This window comes from Saccopteryx leptura, chromosome 2, assembly GCF_036850995.1.
Source record: "Saccopteryx leptura isolate mSacLep1 chromosome 2, mSacLep1_pri_phased_curated, whole genome shotgun sequence".
Classification (NCBI taxonomy): Eukaryota; Metazoa; Chordata; class Mammalia; order Chiroptera; family Emballonuridae; genus Saccopteryx; species Saccopteryx leptura.
Genome location: NC_089504.1, coordinates 65,504,941 through 65,520,859, shown reverse-complemented (window position 1 = coordinate 65,520,859; position 15,919 = coordinate 65,504,941). Strand labels below are relative to the sequence as shown.

At 37.2% G+C, this 15,919-nt stretch overlaps 1 protein-coding gene across 4 annotated transcripts in view; it reads left to right on the top strand.

Moving 5' to 3' along the window:
* Positions 1–15,919, top strand: part of BRD10 (bromodomain containing 10) — a 127,362-nt gene that overhangs the window by 105,717 nt on the left and 5,726 nt on the right. For 3 of the 4 annotated variants that reach the window (XM_066368112.1, XM_066368113.1, XM_066368110.1), the window contains 2 exons: positions 801–916; positions 15,066–15,253. In XM_066368112.1, the coding sequence (XP_066224209.1) occupies positions 801–916; positions 15,066–15,253 (304 nt within the window). The remainder of the gene's footprint in view (positions 1–800; positions 917–15,065; positions 15,254–15,919) is intronic. The other variant, XM_066368111.1, reaches the window with a different exon arrangement.

Below are 15,919 nucleotides of genomic sequence, written 5' to 3'. Positions count from 1 at the left end.
AGAGATATAATTTCTATAACTTACTATTTCTATGGTGTTTGAATAATTAATGGGTACTGGTAAAGTGTATCATGTTTTTAATTATTTTTTATTTTATTTTTTAGAAAATTAATTTTAACAGGGTGACATTGATCAGTAAGTGTTCATAGATTTCAGGCAAACATCACTCCATCATTTGATTAGTCAGTTATGTTGTATATCCATCACCTAATGCCAAATCATTTTCCATCACCTTATATTCCCCTCTGGTAAAGTGTACCTTTACTAGAGGTTTTTATAACCTATATCAGGTTGAATTTATATGACATGGTTTTTAAGAGATAGTGATGTAATTTTAAGAACTTCAGCATCAGGCAGATGTGGGTTCAAGTCATAGGACTTAAACAAATTATTTAGTCTCTAGGAACCTTAGTTTTATCATTTGTTAAGTGAGACTAAACTGCACATACCTCAGAAGGGTTTTTATAATAACTAAGAGTATGTGTGAGCTGTCGTGCTCACCCAATCCCTCCTTCACTCTTCCCATCTCCCTACATATGAATGAAATATTTTGGATAATGCTTAGCAAATGAAGAAGTGTCAGTAATCATTAACTCCATGTAGCATTTCAATATTGAAAAATATGAACAATATATCAAATAAGATTTATTCCACAGGATACTTTCCTCTTTCTGCAATTTTCTACAGAAGAGATACTTATTTTATGGGTATTAGTGTTTTGGTTTTTACTCAGAAAATAAGGCTTGACATTTACTTTTAGAATATCTCTAAGGGATTTACTTTTAAAATTGTGTTTTTAGGGCAGATGGTATCATCGGAGGCAAGCTGTAAAAGAATTGCATAGTACTTTGATACGTCTTTTAAATGAATTGCTGCCATGGGAGCCAAAGTTAATGAAAGCTTTTCAAAGAAACAGGTAATACAAGCTTTATAATTTGTTTTACTTATTTTAGGGCTCATAATTTATGATTTATGGGAAGATCTGGAATTATTTGATAGTTTTTTTATTGATTTATAATTCAACAGATATTTTTAAGTGCCTCATGTGTACAAGGGACTTCAAAAGCCCTGAAAAAATTAGTGTTGATAAAATAAAACCTTTATCCTGTGGCTTACATTCTTCTTTTTTTATTGTGATAAAATGCACAAAGTTTACCATCTTAACGAGTTTTAAGTGTGCTGTTTAGTGGTATTAACTACATTCAGAATGTTTGGTTACTGTTAACCATCCATCTTCAGAACTGAAACTGAAACTCTATACCTGTTAAAATAACCCCACATTTTCTCTGCCCCCTGGGTCCTGTAACCACCATTCCATATTTTGTCTCTATAATTTTGACAACTCTAAGTACCTAATATAATATACAATGTTTGTCTTTTTGTGACCGGCTTATTTCAATTAGAATGATGTTCTCAAGGTTCATCCACGTTGCAGCATATGTCAGAATTTTCTTCCTTTTTTTTTTTTTTTCATTTTTCTGAAGCTGGAAATGGGGAGGCAGTCAGACAGACTCCCGCATGCGCCCGACCGGGATCCATCCGGCATGCCCACCAGGGGGCGGTGTTCTGCCCCTCGGGGGCGTCGCTCTATTGCATCCAGAGCCACTCTAGCGCCTGGGGCAGAGGCCAAAGAGCCATCCCCAGCGCCCGGGCCATCTTTGCTCCAATGGAGCCTCGGCTGTGGGAGGGGAAGAGAGAGAGAGGAAGGAGAGGGGGAGGGGTGGAGAAGCAGATGGGCGCTTCTCCTGTGTGCCCTGGCCAGGAATCGAACCCGGGACCCCTGCATGCCAGGCCGACACTCTACCGCTGAGCCAACCAGCCAGGGCCAGAATTTTCTTCCTTTTTTAAGGCTGAATAATATTTCATTGTATGCATTTACCACATTTTCCTTAGTGAATGCTTAGATGGCTTTCATGTTTTTATCTCTTATGAATATTGTTGCTATGAACATACGTGTACAAATATCTCAAGTCCCTGCTCTCAATTCTTGGTGAATATACCCAGAAATGAGATTGCCAGATCATAAGCTAATTCTTCTTTTAATTTTAATTGTTTTCCCTGGTGACTGTACAATTTTACATTCCCACCAACAAGGGCACAAGAGTTTTAGTCTCCTCACATTCTCACCAACATTTGTTATTTTCTAGTATTTTTTTATAGTAGCTATCTTAATGAGTATGAAGTGGGTGGTATATTGTTATATACTTCTGATTTGAATTTCCCTAACAATTAATGATGTTGAATATCTTTTCATGTGCCTATTAGCCATTTGTATATCTTTGGAGAAATGTCTATTCAAGTTTTTTTTTTTTTTGCTGATTTTTTTTAATTGTGTTTACATAGATTCTAGGGTCACTCCGAATGCCTCCCCCCTCTCCCCTATTCCCATCAACCTCTCCCTTGCCCACCTCCCTACAGCGCCCTCCCCCCTTCCGTTCAGGTTTATCCCTTCCTATCATCCCCTTTCCCTCTGTCCTCTTTTCCTCTGGTCCTTTTGATCCCTCCTCTGTCTCAATTCCATTCCTCAATTCTCATTATTCCTTGGATTCCTCAAATGAGTGAGGTCATATGGTATTTTTCTTTCTCTGCCTGGCTTATTTCACTCAACATAATAGTTTCCAGGTCCCTCCATATTGTTGCAAAAGGTAATATTTTCTTCTTTTTTAGAGCCCCATAGTATTCCATTGTGTATATGTACCACAGCTTTTTAATCCACTCTTCCACTGATGGACACTTGGGCTGTTTCCAGATCTTCGCTATTGTGAACAATGCTGCCATAAACATGGGGGTGCATTTCTTTTTTTCAGTCAGTAATATGGTGTCCTTGGGATATATTCCTATAAGTGGGATGGCTGGGTCAAAGGGCAATTCCATTTCTAATTTTTTTGAGGAATCTCCATACTGTTTTCCACAGTGGCTGCACCGGTCTGCATTCCCACCAGCAGTAGAGGAGGGTTCCCTTTTCTCCACATCCTCACCAGCACTTATTCTGTGTTGTTTTGTTGATGAGTGCCATTCTGACTGGTGTGAGGTGATATCTCATTGTGGTTAATTTGCATTTCTCTAATGATTAGTGATGTTGAACATTTTTTCATTTGTCTATTGGCCATCTGAATGTCCTCTTTGGAGAAGTGTCTATTCATTTCTTGGGCCCATGTTTTGATTGGATAATTTGTCTTCCTAGTGTTGAGTTTTACAAGTTCTTTATAAATTTTGGTTATTAATGCTTTATCAGCTGTTTTGTCGAATATGTTCTCCCATTGTGTGGTTTGTCCTTTTATTCTGTTCATATTGTCTTTAGCTATGCAAAAAGCTTTTTAGTTTGATATAGTCCCATTTGTTTATCCTGTCTTTTACTTCATTTGCCTGTGGAGATAATTCAGCAAAGATATTGCTGTGATAGATGTCAGTGAGCTTACTGCCTAAGTCAGCGGTTCTCAACCTGTGGGTCGCGACTCCGGCGGGGTCGCCTAAAGCCATCGGAAAATACATAATGCATATCAGGTATTTACATTCCGAATCATAACTGTAGCAAAATTACAGTTATGAAGTAGCCACCAAAATTATTTTTTGGTTTGGGGTCACCGCAACATGAGGAACTGTATTGTGGGGTCACGGCATTAGAAAGGTTGAGAACCACTGGCCTAAGTTTTCTTCTAGGATACTTATGGTTTCATGATTTACATTTAAGTCCTTTATCCATTTTGAGTTTATTTTTGTGCATGGTGTAAGTTGGTGGTCTAGTTTCATTTTTTTGCAAGTAGCTGTCCAGTTTTCCCAACACCATTTGTTAAAGAGACTGTCTTTACTCCACTGTATGCTCTTACCTCCTTTGTCAAATATCAGTTGTCCATAAAGCTGTGGGTTTATTTCTGGGTTCTCTGTTCTGTTCCATTGATCTATATGTCTGTTCTTATGCCAGTACCAAGCTGTTTTGAGTACAATGCCCTGTAGTATAACTTGATATCAGGAAGTGTGTTACCTCCCACTTTATTCTTCTTTTTCAAGATTGCTGAGGCTATTCGTGTTCTTTTTTGGTTTCATATAAATTTTTGGAATATGTGTTCTATATCTTTGAAGTATGTCATTGGTATTTTAATTGGTATTGCATTGAATTTATAAGTTGCTTTGGGTAATATAGACATTTTAATTATGTTTAGTCTTCCTAACCATGAGCATGGTATATGCCTCCACTTGTTTGTGTCTTCTTGATTTCTTTTATCAATGTTTTATAATTTTCTGAATACAAGTCTTTAACCTGCTTGGTTAAATTTACTCCTAGGTACTTTATTTTTTTGTTGTTGTTGCAGTAGTGAAGGGGATTGTTTCCTTAATTTCTCTTTCTGACAGTTCATTGTTTATGTATAAAAATGCCTCTGATTTCTGTGTATTAATTTTATACCCTGCCACCTTGCTGAATTCGTTTATTAGGTCCAGTAGTTTTTTGACTGAGACTTTAGGGTTTTCTATATATAGTATCATATCATCTGCAAATAATGATAGTTTACTTCTTCTTTTCCAATTTGGATGCCTTTTATTTCTTTTTCTTGTCTGATTGATGAGGCTAGGACTTCCAGTACTATGTTGAATAAGCGTGGTGGAAGGGGGCACCCCTGCCTTGTTCCTGATTTTAGGGAAATTGCTTTTAATTTTTGTCCATTAATTATAATGTTGGCTGTGGGTTTGTCATAGATGACCTTTATCATGTTGAGGTATGTTCCCTGTATTCCCACTTTGCTGAGAGTTTTGATCATGAATGGGTGCTGGATTTTATCAAATGCTTTTTCTGCATCTGTTGAAATTATCATGTGGTTTTTCTCCTTCCTTTTGTTTATGTGTTGAATCACATTAATTGTTTTACAAATGTTGTACCATCCTTGCCACCCAAGAATAAATCCCACTTAATCATGATGTATAATTTTTTTCATGTATTGCTGGATCCCATTTGCTAATATTTTGTTGAGGATTTTAGCATCTAAATTCATCAGGGATTTTGGCTTATAATTTTCTTTCTTTGTGTTATCTTTGCCTGATTTTGGAATCAGAATTATGCTCGCCTCATAAAAGGAACTTGGAAGTGTTCCTCCTGAATTTTTTGAAATAGCTTGAGAAGGATAGGAGTTAGTTCTTCTTTGCATGTTTGGTAGAATTCACCAGTGAAGCCATTGGGCCCAGGAGTTTTGTTTTTTGGGAGTCTTTTGATAACTGTTTCGATCTCTTTTGTTGTAATCGATCTGTTTAGGTTTTCTGATTCTTCCAGATTGATTTTTGGAAGAGTATATGTTTCACGGAATTTGTCCATTTCACCTAGGTTGTTTAAATTTTTGCATACAGTTCTTCATAGTATTTTCTTAAAATATTTTGTATTTCTGTTGTGTCAGTCGTTATTTCTCCACTCTCATTTCTAATTTTATTTATTTGAGTCCTCTCTCTTCTTTTCTTGGTGAGTCTTGTTAAAGGTTCATCAATCTTGTTTACCCTTTCAAAGAAAAGTTTTTTGCTGATTTTTGAGTCAGCTTTTTTCTTTATTGCTGTTTTAGGAATTCTGTATATATTCTGGCTATTAATCCTTTATTAGATATATGATGTACAATTTTCATGAAGTCTAATTTGTTCATTTTTTCTTTTGTTCCCTGTGCCTTTAGAGTTATGTTACATCCAAGAGATCATTGCCAGATCCAGTCATGAAGCTTTTGCCCTGTTTTCTACTAAGAGGTTTATAGTTTTAACACTTACATTTAGGGCTTCGATCCATTTTGAGTTAACTTTCTATGCAGGGTGTTGGAAAAGAGTCTTAACATGATTCTTTTGTTTGTGGATACCGACTTTTCCCAACACCACTTGTTGAAATGATTGTTCTTTTCTCATTGAATGGTCCTGGTGCCCTTGTAAAAAACTATGTGACCATATAACGAAAGGGTATACTTCTAGACTCTGTTCCATTTCATTGGCTTATACATGGTGGAGCAAAAGTAGGTTTATAGTTGTGAGTATGTGAAACACAGAGTTCATTCTTATAGTATTATTTATTAATTACTCTGTTTTTCATGTGAACAACCTTAAAGCTACTTCGACCCCACTCTGTATGTCTGTGCCAGTAACACATTGTCTTGATTACTGCACCTTTATTGTAAGTTTTGAAATCAGAAATTGTGAGTACTCCAGCCTTGCATTTTTAAAAATGTTTATTTAATTGATTTTGGAGAGAGAGGAAGGATAAGAGAGAGATGGGAACATCAATCTGTTTCTGTATGTGCCCTGACTGGGTCGAACCAGCAACCTCTGTGTTTTGAGACAATTATCTAACCAACTGAACTATATGGCATTTTTTCCCCCATAGATTGTTTTGGCCATTTAGGGGTCACTTGAGATTCCAAATGAATTTTAAGGTGGCTTTTTCTATTTCTACAAAAAACACCATTGGGGTTTTGATAGGGATTGCATTGAATTTGTAGATCCACTTGGGTAGTATTGACATCTTTAAATATTAAGACTTTCTACTACAAAGAAAGAAAATTATAGGCCAATATTCATAATGAACATAAATGAAAAAAATGCTCAACAAAATATTAGAAGTCTGAATTCATTAGAAGTCTAAAAGATCATACACCATGATCAAGTGGGATTTCTTCCTGGGATACAAGTTTGGTACAATTTAATGTGAATCACCACATAAACAAAATGAAGGATAAAAATGATATGATATCAATAGATGCAGAAAAGACATTTTACAAGATTCAGCATGCATTATGGTAAATCTGTCAGCACAGGGAACTAAGGGGAACATGCCTCAACTTAATACCAGCCACGAATGACAAACCCACAGCTAACATCATACTCAATAGGGAAAAAACTAAAGGTGTTTTCCTTAAAATCATGAACGAGACGGGGATGTGTACTTTTACTGCTCTCATTCAACATAGTACTAGAAGTCCTAGCCACAGCAATCATACAAGAAAAAGAAATAAAAGGCATCCACCCAAAAAGTCCAGTAAAAGACTACTAGAACTGACCCTGGCCTCTTGGCTCAGTGGTAGAGTGTCAGCCCAACGTGTAGATGTCCGGGGTTTGATTTCTGGTCAGGGCACACAGGAAAAGCAACCATCTGTTTCTCCACCACTCCCTCTTCTTTCTCTGTCTCTCCCTCCCGCAGCCATGGCTTGAGTGGTTCAAGTGCATCAGCCCCAGGTGCTGAGGATGGCTCCGTGGAGCCTCTGCATCAGGCACTAAAAATAGCTCAGTTGCGAACATGGCCCCAGATGGGCAGAGCATCAGTCTCAGATAGGGGTTGCTGGGTAGGTCCTGGTCAAGGCACATGCAGGAGTCTGTCTCTTGGTCTCCCCTCCTCTCACTTGGAAAAGAAGAAAAAATTAAATAACTGTTAGAACTGAAAAATCAAACCAGTAAAGTAGTAGGATACAAAACAAATATTCAAAAATTGGTTGCATTTTTATGTAATAATGAATTATCAGAAAGAGAAATTAAGAAAACAGTCCCATTTACAATTGCATTTAAAAAAAAAACCTAGGAAAAATTTTAACCAAAGAAGTAAAAGACCTGTACTCAGAAAATTATGACAGTAAAGGTAGAAATTGAAGAAGATACAAATAAATGGAAGCATATGCTATGCTCATTGATAGTAAGAATTAACATCGTTAAAATGGCAATACTACTCAAACCAATCTGTGGATTCAATGCAATCCCTATCAAAACTTTGGCATATTTCACAGAACTAGAACAAATAATCCAGAAATTTATAGAGAACCACAAAAAGACCCCAAATAGCCACAGCAGTCTCAAGAAAGAAGAAAAAAGTTGGATGATATCATACTATCTGATATCAAACTATGCAACAGTAATCAAAACAACATGGTACTGACATAAAAACAGACATATAGAGCAATGGAACAGAATAGAGAACTGAGAAATAAGCCCATACATATATGTTTAATATTTAACAAAAGAAACTGAAACATTAAATGGAGTAAAGATAATGTATTCAACAAATAGTGTTGGGGAAATTGGACAGATACATGCAAAAAAAAATAAGTGAAATTAGACCACCTTCTTATACCATATGTAAGAATAAACCTTTGAATGGGTTGAAAATCTAAATGTAAGATTCAAAACCATGAAACTCTTAGAAGAAAATACAGGCAGTAAAATCTCTGACATTTCTCTTAACAGTGTTTTTTTCTGGTAGATCTCTTTGCACAAGGGAAAGAAAAGAAAAATAAGCAAACAGGAGTGCATCAATCGAAAAGTGTTTTTCACAGTAAAGGAAACCAAAACAAAAGATAACTACTGAATGGAAGAAGATATTTGCCAGTGATACATCTGATAAAGGGTTAATATCCCTCTATCAAGAACTCAAAATTTATCAAGAATTCATACAACTCAACACACACACAAACAAACAAACCCACAAACATCCAATTTTAAAAATGGGCAGAGTACCTTATAAGGCCAGGAGCTGCCTCCATGGCCAGGCAGGTTCTCATTGGATTCGGGCAGATGGTAAAGGAACTGTGGAGCCAGAAAATGGTAAGCCATTGCTTTTATTTAAGTCTCCTAACGGTGGATGAGCAAACAGACGGGAAGACCACTTTCCTTTCTTCCTATGTACTCACCTGGACTCAAAGGCCCCACAGGCAAAACAGCACTCCCCCGCCCAAACAGACCACCAAAATCTCATGGCTCCCACACCCCTCAGCACTCTCTCTCTCTCTCTCTAGACTCTCTCTAGCAAAACAGGCTGGGAGAACAAACCCCTTCACCAGCAAACATGAGCAAACTATGGTCTCTCCCAAACTGAAAGGCAATCTACCACCCTGAGGTCAAGCACCCACAGCCTTTCATAGACCATACACACATGGCTGCCCCAAAACAAGTGAGCAAACGTAAAAAACACTTATTACAAACTTGTTTGCCCAACATACCTGAATAGATATTTTCTCCACAAATGACATACAGATGGCCAATAGACATATGAAAAGATGCTCGATATCACTAATCATCAGAGAAATACAACAGACAACCACAATGAAATATCACCTCATACCTGTCAGAATGACTGTCATCAATAAAACAATATACAACAGTGCCTGTCCAGGTATGGATGAGAAGCAGTCAATGAACTAACGTGATGCAACTACAAGTTGCTGCTTCTCATCTCCCTTCCTGTCTCTCACTAAAAAAAAAAAAAAAAAAAAAATTCGGTAATAACTATGTATGAGATGGCACTTGAAATATTAGGAGGACTACTTTGTAAGTATATGATCATCTAACCATTGTTATACAGCTGAAACTAATATAAAATAATATTGAATGTAAAGTATAATTGAGAAAATTATTTAAGTATGTTGTCTTTCAATCCATGAACATGAGCTGTGTTTCCATTTATGTCTTCTTTAATTTCTTTTTCCAGCATGTATTGTTTTTATTGTACAAGCAAGTCTTTCACATTTTTTATTAATTCCTAAGTATTTTATTATTTTTGATGCTATTATACAATAAATTGAATTGTTTTATTTTTTTTTACATTGATAATTGGGGGTGTGTAAAAATGTAACTGAATTTTTGTATTTTGGCTTAGTATCTTGCTACTTTGCTGAATTTGTTTATTCTAACAGTTTTTTTTGTAGACTCTTAAGGGTTTTTTTTCCATATAATATCACATAATCTGTGAACAGAGATCATTTTACTTCTTCCTTTCCAATTTGGATGTCTTTTGTTTCTTTTTCTTGTCTATTACTCTATTGAATAGAAGCAGCCAAAACAAGCATCCTTGCCTTGTTCCTGTGCTTAGAGGAAAAACTTTCATTTCAACCTTTTAACATTGAGTATTAGGTTGGCTGTGAGTTTGTTTTCTGTTGTTTTTTGTTTGTTTGTTTGTTTTGTTTTGTTTTTATCAAGTGAGAGGCAGGTAGGCAGAGAGACAGACTCCCACCTGTTCCCCAACCAGGATCTACCTAGCAACCCCGTCTGGGGCTGATGTTCTGCCTGTCTGGGGAAGCTGCTCTGTTGCTTGGCAACAGATATTTTAGCACCTAAGGTGAGGCCTTGAAGCCATCCTCAGGTAGGGCCAACTGGCTGCAGGAGGAGGAGAGAGAGAAGGGGGGTGGGTGGAGAAGCAGATGGTCACTTTTCCTGTGTGCCCTGATCAAGAGTCAAACCCGGGACCTCTACACACCAGGCTGACACTCTACCACTGAGGCAACGGGCTGGGGCTAGCTGTGGGTTTTTCATGTATGCTTTTATATTGAGGTAGTTATTTTCTATTTCTTGTTTGTTGAATGTTTTTGTTATGAAAGGATTTGACTGTTGTCAGATGAGTTTTCTGCAGCAATTGAGACGATCATACGGTTTCTTTCCTTCATTCTGTTAATGTGGTGGATTGCATTAATCAGTTTTCATATATTGACCAATCATTGTATTCCAGAAATCCATTTTGTCATGGTATATAATTTCTTTAATATGCTACTGAACTTGATTTGATTGTATTTTGTTGAGAATTTTTGCATTAATGTTTATAAGAGATAGTCTGTAGTGTCTTTTCTTGTAGTATCTTTATCGAGATTTGGCATCAGTATAATTCTAGCCTCAGATAATGAGTTAAGAGTGTTTCCTCCTATTGAGTTTTTTGGAAAAGTTCGGAAAGGATCGGCATTAGTTCTTACATGGTTGGTAAAATTTACTGGCGGGAGCCATCAGGCGCAGGGCTTTTCCTTATCAAGAGATTTTTTGGTTTATTGATACTATCTTCTTACTAGTTATAGATATATTCAGATTTTCTATTTCTTCATGATTTAATTTTGGTAAGTTTGTGTTCCTAGGAATTTGTCCGTTTCATCTAGATTATCCAGTTTATTGGCAAACAGTTGTTCTCATGGCTCCACTTTCATTTCTGATTTTAGTAATTTGAGTCTTCTCTTTTTTTTCTTAGTCTATCTAGGTAAAGGTTTGTCAGTTTTGTTGCTTCTAGTTTTGTTGATTTATTTTTTTCTACTTTTCTAGTCTCTCTTTCATTTATTTCATCTTTATTATTTCTGTCCTGCTAGCTTTGGGTTTAGTTTGGTCTTTTTTATCTAGTTTCTTAAGTTATAAAGTTATATGGTTTATTTGAGGTCCTTCTTGTTTTTTAATTTAAGAGTATTTAGCTCTAAATTTTTCTCTTAGCACTGCTTTCATTGAGTCCCATAGTTTTGATATGCTGTGTTTTATTTTCATTTATCTGTAGTAGTTTTCACTTTCCCTTATGGTTTTTTTTTCTGATCCATTGGTTGTTTAATAGTGGGTTGCTTAATTTTCAGAAATTTGTAAATTTTCTAGTTTTACTTATGTTGTTGATTTCTAGTTTCATCTGTGGCTTATATATTCTAATGGAGAAAAAGGACAGACTCAAATGTCAGATGGTGTTAAGTGTTATGAAGAAAAATAAAGCAGGGTAAGGGGAATAGGAAATGCATGATTTGTCAGAGTATTAGAGAAATTGATTGATTTTATCAGAGTATTAGAGAAATTCCCTGATTTTATCAGAGTATTAGAGAAATTCCCTGATAAGTTGATGTTTGAACAGAGATCTCAAGGAAGTGAGGGAGAGAGCCATATGGTATCTGAGGGAAAAGAAAATACAAAAGCCCAAAGATTGGAAGTATGTTTGGTATTTAGAGGAAATGCAGAGAAGCAGGTATTACTAGAGTAAGAAGGAAAGTGGTAAGCACCAAGAGTCAGAGAAGTATAGGGAAAGCTAGGTCTTTAAGGACTTGGATTATTAGTCTGACTGAGATGAGAAGCCATTGGAGGGTTTGGAGCAGAGGCAAAATATGTGCTTTACAACTTATGTTTAAACTTACACTTCCTCCTGTGTTGAGATTAGTGTTTAGAGGGTCAAAGAGGAAAGCAGGAAAATCAGTTACACTATAGCAATGATCCAGGCAAAAAAGTGATCGTGGCTTGGACCAGGATAGTAGCAGTACAGATGGCAAGGAATGGTTGGATTCTGGATCTGTCTTGAAGGTAGGATTGGTGAATTTGCTTAAGGATTTAATATAAAGTGTCAAAAAAAGTAAAATGATGATGCCCAGTGTTTTTGATCTAACAAATGGAATAATGAAATTGACATTAGCAGAGATAGTGAAACTGAAAGAGTAACAGTTTGGGGGGCAGGAGAAAGGGATTCAGAGTTTGAATTTCAACATATTAAGTTTGATGGGCTTTTTAGATATCTAATTGGAATCATTGAGTAGGCAGTTCAGTATGAGATCTCAGTCCAAGGGAGTAAGCTAGATTTAAGTTTGGGAGTTGTCATATTATGTCAGGTTATAGATTATATTTAAGCTGTCAGACTAGTAGGAAATACCTAGTATGTAAGCATAGATTAGAAGATACTGAACCCTGTGGCATTCCAACATTTAGAGATGGTGGAGATGAGTAGTACTCAGCAGAAGAGGCTGAGAAGGGAAGTGTTCAGTAAGATAGGAGAAAAACCAAGAGTGGTGTCTTTGAAATTAGACCAGGTAAAGAAAAGGTCAATGAGGACTGCTCCTGATAGATTGAGGAATAAGACGACTAAGGATTCACTGTTGAATTTTGGCAACATGGAAATCATTGATGACCTTGATGAGCTGTGTTGGCAGATAAGGGGGTAAAAGTAGGATCTGTTAAAGAGAATTAGGGGAGAGGAATTAAGAGTTTTGCTATAAAGTGGAGCACAGAAATAAGGCAGTACCTGTAAGGACAAGTTGGAGTCAAGAGAGATGGTACTTTGTTTTTTATTTTTTGTTATTTTTTTAATGAGGGAAATAACAGTTGTATACTGGTAGACATTATATAATATAGAAGCAAAAATGGACTCAGGCAAAAGGAAAGGACGTTTGGTAGAATGGTATTCTTAAAGAGCTGAGTAAGGGGTTAGCTTAGAATAAGAAGACAGAAAATAAAAGTACAAATGAAGGTCTTAAGTTGTAGATAAGGTGTGAGCATGTGAAAATTTTTGTAGTTTATTTCCATTTTCCCTAAAATAAAGAAGGATATTAATTTTACAGTTATCCTTTGGTAACCCATTCTAGTATCTGAAAGCCCCATCTGCTCCATAAAACCCTTAAACATTAATTTAAAACAAATAGAGAGTAAGCATTAACTAACATTTGTTGATTATGTGCTACACATACTATAAGGTAAGTACTGTTATTATCCCTATTGTACAAAAAAATAAACTGATACTTAGAAAGTTTAAGGTACTTGCCCAAATACTACTGCTGGTAAGTGACAAAAGTGAAACTCAAATATGCAAATATAAATTGGAGAATTTATATTCAGATTATTTTTACAAAACAAAATAAACGAATAGAGAAGGTTAGGGTAGAATAGAGAAACTCAGTTGAAAGCAAAAGGAATAATAAAGGATCTCTAAAATACTATATAATTATTTGGAAATGTTTCTGGTTCTCCATAGGTTCATAGAAACATAGTAATTATGTTTGAGTTATCCCTTGCTTGAGCCAGTGACCTTGGGCTCAAGCTGGTGAGCCTTGCTCAAACCAGATGAGCTCGTGCTCAAGCTGGCGACCTCGGGGTCTCGAACCTGGGTTCTTCACATTTCAATCCGACTATCCACTGCGCCACCACCTGGTCAGGTGATAGATACTGTTTCTTAGAATTTCTTTATTCTGTTTTTAAATGGCCTTTTAATTTTTTTTTTTTTTTTTTTTTTTTTTTTTACTGAGACAGAGAGTCAGAGAGAGGGATAGATAGGGACAGACAGACAGGAACGGAGAGAGATGAGAAGCATCAATCATCAGCTTTTCGTTGTGATACCTTAGTTGTTCATTGATTGCTTTCTCATACGTGCCTTGACCATGGGGCTACAGCAGACCGAGTGACCCCTTGCTCGAGCCAGCAACCTTGGCTCCAAGCTGGTGAGCTTTGCTCAAACCAGATGAGCCCATACTCAAGCTGGCGACCTCAGGGTCTTGAACCTGGGTCCTCCGCATCCCAGTCTGAGGCTCTATCCACTTCGCCACTGCCTGCTCAGGCTTAAACTATTATAATTACTAATTTTAAGAGTAAAACCTATTTGAAAAAAAAAAGACTAAAACCTATTTGTATTAATATACTTAGAAAAAAATTACTCACTTTCATTTAATCAGTCTAACAGCAGCGTTCAGAAAGACAAATAGGTGGTATGTTCAAACTCATTATTTTGAAATTGCAGATATAATCTCAATTTCATATGCCTGCACCCTGGATTATATGTATCTTTTTGAACACTATTCATTGGAAAATCTGAACTAAGTATCTTAGACATACTTGAAACTAAAACGGGGTTTAGTGACTTAATTGAAAAAAATTTATTATTATTTTTTTTTTGAGACACAGGGACAGATTGGGACAGACAGGAAGGGAGAAAGATGAGAAGCATCAATTCTTCATTGTGGCTCCTTAGTTGTTCATTGATTGCTTTCTCATATGTGCCTTGACCAGGGGTTAGGGGTGCTCCAGTAGAGTGAGTGTCCCCTTGCTCAAGCCAGTGACCCTGCGCTCAAGCCAGCAACCTTAGGATTTTGAACCTGGGTCCTCTGCGTCCCAGTCCGATGCTCTACCCCACTGCTCCACCACCTTGTCAAGTGAAAATATTTTAATGTATAATTTAAAATGTTAAAAGTTTAGCTTCTATGCCTGACCAGGCGGTGGCACAGAGGATAGAGTGTCGAACTGGGATGCGGTAGACCCAGGTTTGAGATCCTGAGGTCCCCACCTTGAGCGCAGGCTCATCTGGCTTGAGCAAAGCTCACCAGCTTGGACCCAAGGTCGCTGGCTCGAGCAAGGAGTTACTCGGTCTGCTGAAGGCCCATGGTCAAGGCACATATGAGAAAGCAATCAATGAACAACTAAGGTTTCACAACAAAAATCTGATAATTGATGCTTCTCATCTCTCTTTGTTCCTGTCTGTCTATCTCTCTCTCTGACTCTCTCTCTCTGTCTCTGTAAAAAAAAAAAGTTTAGCTTTTAGGAGTTTAATATATATGCATTTTTTTTTTATTATGTTGGGCATTGTATTTCAGGAGCCGCCTAAAGAAAGACTATGATGATTTCAGAAGACAGCCTGATCATGATAAATTTACTAGAGAAATATGGACTACTGAAGACAGTGAAGGAGAACCTGGAAAAGAATCTCCTAAAGTAGAAATTAGTAAGTCTGTAGACTCTACAGAACCTCTAGATTACCTGGAGAAAGATCACTTTGATTCAGGTAGGCATTAAAACTTTTCCCTTCAAATCAACACTAAAATCACAGTCTTAATATATATATTTTATGGGGATAAGAAATAATCTGGTTAGTGAAGTATATTGATTGAGGAAATCTGATGTTTTAAAACCACATATCGTTGATCTGCAATTCCTTTGAAATAGTTTTATCCTCTTCTTTCTTTTTTTATTTATTTTTTTTATTTTTCTGAAGCTGGAAACTGGGAGAAACAGTCAGACAGACTCTGGCATGCGCCCTACCGGGATCCACCCGGCACGCCCACCAGGGGTGAAGCTCTGCCCCTCCGGGGCGTCGCTCTGCCGTGACCAGAGCCACTCTAGCGCCTGGGGCAGAGGCCAAGGAGCCATCCCCAGCGCCGGGGCCATCTTTGCTCCAATGGAGCCTTGGCTGCGGGAGGGGAAGAGAGAGACAGAGAGGAAGGAGTGGGGGGTGGAGAAGCAAATGGGCGCCCCTCCTATTTGCCCTGGCCGGGAACCGAACCTGGGTCCCCTGCACCCCAGGCCGACGCTCTACCGCTGAGCCAACCGGCCAGGGCCTATCCTCTTCTTTTTATCACTGTTTTTGAAGCACTATTTCTGTTGTCTGCTTTAAATGGAACTTGGCAAGTCCCTAATACTACGATGATTTTTTTATGAAGAATGACCAAGT